Here is an 8,767-nt window from a genome sequence, read left to right as displayed (position 1 = left end):
CCTGGAACTCACTCTGTAGACCAGGCTGGCCTCGAACTCAGAAATCCACCTGCCTCTGCCTCCCAAGTGCTGGGATTAAAGGCGTGTGCCACCACCGCCCGGCCCCACCTCAGCTTCTTATGTATCGGCATTACTGGTAAGAGCTCTCTCTACACCCTGTTCTCCTTACTTTTTGAGACAGTCTTAGCCCGTCTGTGGTGGTGTATACCTTTAATCCCAGCATTCCTGAGGCAAAGGCAGGTGAATCTCTATTAGTTTGAGGCCAGCCTGGTCTATAGATTGAGTTCCAGAACCGCCAGAGCTACACATAGAGACTCTACCCTATCTTTAAAAACAAAAACAAGGGCTGGAGAGATGGCTCAAAAGAGCTTCCAGAGGTCCTGAGTTCGATTCCCGTCTATAAGTGGCTTATAACCTTTTATAATGAGATCTGGTTTCTTCTTCTGGCATGAAGACATACAGGCAGAACACTGCATACCTTATAAATAAATCTTAAAAAAAAAAGAAAAAAAAACAAACCCAAACCATGATAATTAAAAAAAAAAAACTTCCTTGACTGTAAAATGAAGAAAATACATTTCTTTTGTGATTACTATGAACATATATTGTTTTAGGGTCTGTTAGTAGCTAGGCATATGTCATACACCTTTAATCCTAGAACTCAAGAGGCAAAGGCAGGTGGAGCTCTGTGAACTAGAGGCTAGCCTGATCTACATAGTGAGCTCCAGGGCCTCCAGAGCTACACAGTGAGGTGTTTTTTTTTTTTCAGGGGAAGGGAGTGTTGAGATGGGGTTTCTCTGTGTAGCCCTGGCTGTCTTGGAACTTGCTCTATAAACAGGCTGGCCTCAAACTCAAAGATCTGCCTGCCTCTGCCTTCTGAGTGCTGTGGTCAGAGGAGTATATCACTACTGCCCAGCTGTGAGAATTTAAGGATGCAGTGGGCCAGGTAAGGAGGCACGCATCTGCCGTCCTAGCACCTGGGAGGTTGTTGCAGTAGGTGATGTTCTGAGGAATTCTGGCTGCCATGTCATGCGCATCTGTTTAAGGAGAAGCAGCCTATATAGCCAGGAGCCCAGATCTCCACTCAGAAGCCAGAAAGGATTTGAGGCACCCGCCAGGGCAATGTCTTGGTGAGGCATCTTCCAACCCTAGTCAAGCCATCAGAAGAATCCAGCCCTGACCAAAATGTTGACTGCACACTGATCCCATCAGATGAGTATAGCCCTAAGCAAAATATTGACTGCATGGCTCTCTTACCAGAGGCCTCCAGTCCTCACCAAAGTGACTGCACTCTGTAGCCATGGATGCATTGTCTACAGCAATGTCATCCCACCCGAAGTTAAGTCCTGGATGAAATGCCAACCGTATTCTCACCCCATCAGAAGACTATGTCCTAAAACAAAATATTAACCTGCCCTGGTCTTTTCAGAGGACCATAGCCCTGGCAGAAATTTTAACTGTACCCTCATCATGGCCCTATGCCAGACCCTTCCAACAGTCATTCCTAGATGGTCTGTGTTAAGTATCAGGACAACTTTCAAAACATTACATAATATACAAAATGTCTTTCTGAACTGGAGACTCAGGAATCTCCCATAGGAGGCTCTTTGGGAGACTTAGAACATTCATCCTGGGTCAGCTCATTTCACTTCCTGTGTGACCTCGGGGAGAGTATCTCAGCCAGCTGTACCTCAAGTTTCTCTTCCTGTGCAATATAGGTATGACTGGTAGCCACCATCACAGAATGACTGATTCAAATGACATAGGTCGAAGCTTGGGAAGGGATGCCTGGGATCCATGCTGTACAACCCCTGGCTGCAGGATGTCCTGCCCGAGCATCTCTCAGCTTCCTTTCCCTTAAAATGGGAAATAAGGCTAGACAGTAAGGCTGGCCATATGGCCAGATGTATAGCCACAGGGTGATCAATATCTAGATTGGTAAGCCTAGTGTCCCATGTCAGCATGGCGGTGGAGGCAGGACAATCAGAAGTTCAAAACAATCCTCCAATACATAGTGACTCTAAGGTCTGTAGCCCAGTTGGAGTCAAGCACACACAAGGGTCTGGGTTCCATCCCCAGCCTTGTACAGACCTGGTGTGGTGGTGCACACCTGCAACTCTCCGAGGTGGAGGCAGCGAGATAGGGGTTCAAGGCCATCCTTGGCTACAAAGAGAGTTTGAAGCCAACCTAGGATGCATGAGGCTCTATCTGAAAAAAAAAAAAAATCAAGGGCCACAATACAGCAAACTTGGCAATGGTGGCACATGCCTGTGGCCCCAGCGCTTAGGAGACTGCAAAGAGGACCGACCGTGTGAATTCCAGGCCAGACCGGGCTCTATATTGAGATCTCTGCCCCAAAGTAAAATAATAAATGTGACATAGTGTATCCAGGAAGGACTAAGGAGCCACCATAGAATGGGATAAGTGTGTCAGTGTGCCCTTAGCAGGGGAGACCCTGGTGGCGACTGCTCATGACCACCCAAGAGCAACACTGTCTCCACATGGCTTCTCTGCCTCCAGGGAAGCTGAGAGTGGACACCGATGATGACCAGTCACCATGGCCCACTGGGGCTCAGCTGTCTACCTGTGTCTCTGGGTCTTGGTCTCTATCATTTTCTCTCTCTCTCTCTCTCTCTCTCTCTCTCTCTCTCTCTCTCTCTCTTTCTCTCTCTCCTCTCTCTCTCTCTGTCTTTTTCTCTCTCCTCTCTGCAGCTCGCTCAAATACTGGGCACCCCCCTCATTACTTCACCCCAACCCCTCATGTGATCACAGGTTTCATGGTTTCGTGTCAGAGAGGAGGCAGCTGCAGTAAGATGCTTGAGGCCCACACATGTCACAAAGCTTTCATCGTCAGGGCCTTAAAATCCCACAGCCCAGAGCTGCATGGGTGTCATCAGTCCTTGGGCACATGTTCATAGCTCTGCAGAAAGGCATCCAGCTCCAGGTTCACACATGAACCACTGGAAGGCACTGGGGTGAAGGTGGAGGGAGGTCTGAGTCTATCCCATGCCTAGTTTCCCATCCAGCACTAGCCTCGCCCCCACAACCCCCCGGGTCTGGCCTCTTTGCCTCCTCTCCCCTGCGCATACTGCCCTCCCTTTCTAAAGGAGTCTCAGGGAAGAAAGAACTTTTCTTTGGTACCACACCCAGAAGCCTTCTAATCTAGCCTCTGGTTCTTAACCAACACTCCACAGCCTTGTGACCTTGGGAATGACCCTGCCTCCTGTAACTTGGTTAATTTTCTCTTCATTTTTAAACTGGGTCAATATACCAACTCCCTTATAGATGCTCTAAAAAGAGGAAGTGACATCACCAGATGTGGCACACAATAGGATAGCAGTAAATGGGTTGCTTCCCCCTTCCCTACTGAATCCACAATGGCTCTCTATGGCCCTTGGGACAATACCCATGTTTTGCAGCCTGGGTGGGTAGTGCCCTGTTCTCCCTCCAGCCCCCATCTTTCCCGTATGCCACAACCCTGTCCCTTCTTTCCCAGACTCTTTTCAGCCCTGTCTCTTTGCACATGCTATTCCTGGTGTCTGCAATACCTTTCCCGGTTTTTCTTCATGAATAATACATTATTTCAGCTTCAGGATCCAGCCTGTGTGGGTTTTTTTTTTTTTTTTTTTTTTTTTGAGACAGGGTTTCTCTGTATAGTCCTGGCTGTCCTGGAACTCACTCTGTAGACCAGGCTGGCCTCGAACTCAGAAATCTGCCTGCCTCTGCCTCTCAAGTGCTGGGATTAAAGGCATGCGCCACCACTGCCCGGCCTGTGTGTTCTCTTTTCTGCAAAGCCATGCTGACTACTCTTCTTCAGGATGTCCAGTGTCCTGTACTGTTGCTGGCAGTGCAGGCTATCATCACACCAAACCTCTTCGTGACTCCCTAAGCAGCTTCTGCTACTTCCAAGCTCTGTGACCTTGCTTGTGCTACCTAACCTCTCTGGCCCTCCACAGCGTCACCAACAGAGAATGAAGCTCAATACTGACAGAAATAACTACTACTGCTGATAGTATTTGGAGCTGTTGGCTGGCTGCCACACCAAGGATCAGACATGAGAGAGTAGACTTCCCTTCCTCCTAAGGACAACCTTTGGAGATGGGTCTAGCTTTCTGTCTTGGAATCTGCTATTTCCTATGCCCTATTTCAGTCATTATTAAAGCTGTATACACAAGCCCCTCACAGTGGGACGTGGTCTCTGCTCTCCGAGACTCACAGACCACACCTGAATCTCTAACAGATCCTGCTTTAGATTTTTTTTTTTAATACAAGCCCAGGCTAGCCTCCAGGTTATGGAGATCAGCCTGGATTTGTCTCCCAAATGCTGGGGGATTCAAGGTTTGAGACACATTTATATATTTTCTTCATGTATTCCTTATCTTAGCACCTAGATGCCAGAGTTTGTATGTGATCAGAGGATACCTTGAAGGAGTTGGTTCTCTCTACCATGTAGATTTCTGGGACTGAACTCAGGCTGTCAAGCCTTGAAGCATCCACTGAACCATCACACTGGCCCTTATACAGTGTTTAATATCTCAAACAATGACACCATCTTCTTTTGGTCTCCTTCACAAGATGACCGCCCAATCTCCCAGGTCAGGCCTTCTTGTACACCTCCCTCCCCTAGCAAGATAGGCTGAGGCTTTTGAACTTAGACAGATGAAGTCTATGGCCCTGTTCAGTAAGGCAGAAGCTATGGGAAGCAGATCTGGGTTGATGAGATGCCTGTTGGTTGAATATGACCTGAGTCTGATCCCAAACCCATTCAATGAAGGGGAGCTTCACTAAGATGCCCTCTGGTCTCCTCATTTGTGCTGTGGCATACATGTACCCCATCTCACACAAAAACATAAATGTAACTTAAAAAAAAATGCTTAGTAGCTAAGAGCATTAGCTGCTTTTGCAGAGGACAAGGTTTGGTTCCCAGAATCCACTTAGCAGTGCAAAATCATGTGTAACTCCAGTTTCAGGAGGATCTGACATCCTCTTCTGGTATCTCTGGGCAACAGACACATATACAATGCTCTTACATACATGCAGGCAGAACATTCATACACATAAAATTTTTTAAAATGTTTTTTGAAATCCCAATACAGCCTGGATGGTGGTGGTGCATGCCTTTAGGCCCAGCACTTAGGAGGCAAAGGCAGGCAATTTCTGAGAGTTCAAGGCCAGCCTGATCTACAGAATGAGTTCCGGGATAGCCAAGGCTACACAAAGAACTCCTGTCTGAAAAAATCAGGAGGGGGCGGGGCAGGCGAGCTGGCCTAGCAGGTAAAGGGTGAAGCCCCAAGCCTGATTACGAGAGTTCTGTCCTTGGGCTCCACATCATGGAAGGAAAGAGTATACTGACTCAAGTTATCCTCTAATCTCCACAAGTGCACCGTGGGGCATGTCCCTCCCTAAACCACCCAAAGAATCAATTTGGAAAACAGAAAAAAACCTTTCTTAGCAACCTTTAGAGAGAGAACCTGAGAACCACCAGAATGGAGTCTACAGCTGATGTGAAAACATTTCACTGGGATTCTCCCTTGGTAAGGCAATACTCACACTTGAGTGGATCTTGTTTTCCCTCTGAGCACCCCAACTTCTAACTGGCGTGGTTAAAGTCTATACTAAATCTCCAGCTCTGCAGTATGAACCCACTAGTTCCATTTTTTTTTTTTCTACACAGAATCCTCAAACCTCAGTTTGGCCTGAGTTAGGACCCTGGGAGACTAAGTTAATACCTCAGGGTGTGGTGGTACATGTCTTTAATTCCAGCCAGTGGCAGAGGCAGGAAGATCTCTGTGAGTTCCAGGCCAGTCTGGTCTACATAGAGAATTCCAGACCAGCCAGAGCTACATAGTGAGATCCTGCCTCAAAAACTAGGTCAACAACAAAAATAATGCCTCAAGCAGCTGAGGTGACAGCCTGGAGTCGTCTCTGTTCCTGTCTCCTGGCATCTCATCTTAGGCTTTCAAGGGAATATTTATCAAAAGCTGGGTGTATGGATTCATGCCTCTCATCCCAGGTATGTGGAAGGCCGAGGCAGGAGCCCTGCAAATTCAAGGTCAGACTGACTAAGGAGTGAGACCCTGTCTAAAGATAAAGGACAAGCTTGGTGGGGCCCAGTGGTAGAGCCTGCCTAGAATCCTCCAGTGAGGGCCTGAGGCCATGGCCTAGTGTGTTCTCTCTTGTGTTGTTTAGGATGAAATCCAGGGCTTGCGTTTGCTAGCCAAGTGCTCTACCGCTGAGCTATACCCCTACCCCCAGGAGACTTTTCCTGATCCTGTTATTAAAGCCTATTTTCTGGTCCTAGTGCTATAACTTCTCCTTCTACAGTAGATCGGCCCCTCCTCTGATCTCCCTACTTCCATTGAGTAGACTGTGGCCCCCACCCCATGTCAGCCGCTCACCAGTAGTTCTGTGATGTCAGGGTCCTCTGGAGCCCAGGGTGTTGTAGGGGAAGCAGGTGGCCCTGGCAGTGCCAGTGGACCACTGTCCTCTGTGGTCGAGTCTGTGCCCGAGGAGTCGGGTTCCATGGCAGCCAGGTTGAGCAAGGACACGTTGGTGCAGGCAGAGGACCGCTTGAGGTTCAGGCACCAGTGCATCGGCTCGTGGGACATCCGGGGCTCCACCCTGCAGATGACCCAGGAGACAGTGGGGATGGGGGCCCAGAGGGGCGGGCCTTATGTCCTTGACACAGCTCCTGCACCCTCTGATGCCGTTGACCTCCTGCTTCCTGGATTTCTTCATCTACCCTTTCCCTGTTGCCTTTCAGCCCCGCCCCCCCCACCTCCTTCCTTCCATCACTTCTCCTGACTCCCTTCAACCCACCACCTTTTTCCCCCACTGCCTCTGTAATGCCCTCTTCTTCGTCCCTCCTTGCCCTAAGCATCCATGCTTTGCTGTAGGAAGTGTTGTCACCAACAGGGTGCAGGAAACCCACTCATGGAAGGACACGGCCTTCTTTTTCTTCGTTATCCCTTTGGCAGGGCTGGTCACCCCCCCGGGAGCCTCGGGGACCAGCTGGGCGCGGCTCTCAACCCCCGCAGGTGGGTCCCCCGCTTCGTGGATCTCTTTGGATTGCCAGATTGTCTTCACCACCACGCTTGCCATGGCTCGGGGGGCCTGCTCCCAGGGGGAGACTCACCATCTACTCTGCCCGCTGCCCCCTACCCCCCCGGCGCTCAGGGTCCCCTAGCTCCTGGCCTGGGTCACAAAGGGCCTAACCACTGAGTCACAGAGAGTATGGGTGAGAACAGGTGGTGGCTCGGCTGTCCCCTGTAGACCTCAGTGGACTCTTCCGGCCCGGCTTTGATTGTACAGCTCCCTCACTCCTGTCTAGAGCACACAGTGGACTGGGCCCTAACCCTGCAGCCAGCTCTGAGATCCAGTCCCAGGTCATCTATCTTGCTCTGTGCCTTGCCTAGGATCTGAGAAACAGAACAGGATCATTTCCAAGGCCTTCCCTGGAGGACTTAGTGCTCTGTGAGCATCTGGGAGGCAAAGTTGAGAAGAGAGACACTCAAAAGAAAAGATCCCAGCATTGGACACGCCCCAGGGAGAGTAAGAAGTCATGGCAATATGGCACGGTTTCTCAATATGTGCTGGGACTTAGTCTTCATACTATGTATGAACTTTACTTATTATTATTATTATTATTTGGCTTTTCAAGACATGGTTTCTCTGTGTAGCGCTGGCTGTCCTGGACTCCCTTTGTAGACCAGGCTGGCCTCGAACTCACAGAGATCCGGCTGCCTCTGCCTCTAGAGTGCTGGGATTAAAGGCGTGTGCCACTGCACCCAATAATTTTACCTGCTAAGAAAAGAATCCATAGTCCTGTAGCATTGGCTCCATGTCTTAAGATCACTTGCTGCTCTTCTAGAATTCCTAGAATTCAATTTCCTGCCTAAAATGACAGCTCACAAACATCTATAACTCCAGTCACGGAGTATTTGGGACTTTGATGACCTCTTCTGGCCTCTAAGAGCACCAGGCACACAAGGTAGTACACAGACATATATACAAGCAAAACACTTATATACGTGAAACAAAAATAATGAAATCTCAAAGAAAAATAGCTGGGTGGTAGTGGTACATGCCTTTAATCCCAGCACTTAGAGACAGAAGCAGGTAGATCTTCCAGTTCAAGGCCAGCCTGGTCTATGGAGTGAGTTCCAGGATAGCCAGAGTTACACAGAGTATAATTCTGTCTCAAAAAGCCAGAAAACCCAAGAAACAAATAACAACAAAAAACAAAACAAAAAACAAAAAAAAAATGTAAGAAGTTGGGGGGTAGAGAATGAATATCTAGGGCTGGGAGACTACTCACTGTGTAAAGAGGTCTGCCACCAAGCCTGACATGCTGAGTTCAATTCTCCTGGACCCACGTTTCAAGGAGGAGAGCTAATCATTGTGATATGTTGGCAGACAGGTGGATACCTGGGGTTTTTGGCTAAATCAGGGAGCTTCAGGTCATGAGAGACACTCCATCTCAAACAAACAAACACAACAACAAAACCCCCAAAGAGGTGGACAGTGCCTGAGGAATGTAAACACATATGTGCTCACACAGAGGAATACCGGTATCTTAGGGGTACAGTCCCATACTTGAGAGGTGGAATCAGGAAGATCGTGAGTTTAAGGTTGGCCCTGGCCACACAGCAAGTCTGGGTCCCGTCTGAGCTACACAAGATCAACTCGCAGAAACAAAAATGGAAGGCAGCCTGCTTTATAAAGTTCGAGTGACCTCAGCTTTGCAGTGAGTTCCAGCCTCACACAG

The 8,767-nt window shown here is 48.9% G+C and overlaps 1 protein-coding gene across 3 annotated transcripts in view; it reads right to left on the bottom strand.

Annotated features, from left to right (window-relative positions):
• Tsks (testis specific serine kinase substrate) overlaps nucleotides 1–7,145 on the bottom strand; it is a 15,711-nt gene extending 8,566 nt beyond the window's left edge. For 2 of the 3 annotated variants that reach the window (XM_028789007.1, XM_028789009.1), the window contains exons 1-2: nucleotides 6,932–7,145; nucleotides 6,399–6,621 (exon numbers count right to left, since the gene is read on the bottom strand). In XM_028789007.1, coding sequence (XP_028644840.1) covers nucleotides 6,399–6,621; nucleotides 6,932–7,101 — 393 coding nt within the window. In that variant the 5' untranslated portion in view covers nucleotides 7,102–7,145. The remainder of the gene's footprint in view (nucleotides 1–6,398; nucleotides 6,622–6,931) is intronic. The other variant, XM_028789008.1, reaches the window with a different exon arrangement.
• Between the last annotated feature and the right edge of the window lie 1,622 nt (nucleotides 7,146–8,767).

Source organism: Grammomys surdaster, unplaced genomic scaffold (genome assembly GCF_004785775.1).
Source record: "Grammomys surdaster isolate TR1022 unplaced genomic scaffold, NIH_TR_1.0 125769, whole genome shotgun sequence".
NCBI classification, from domain to species: Eukaryota; Metazoa; Chordata; class Mammalia; order Rodentia; family Muridae; genus Grammomys; species Grammomys surdaster.
The sequence above is the reverse complement of the archived record's forward strand: the minus strand, read 5'-3'. Positions and strand labels throughout refer to the sequence as shown.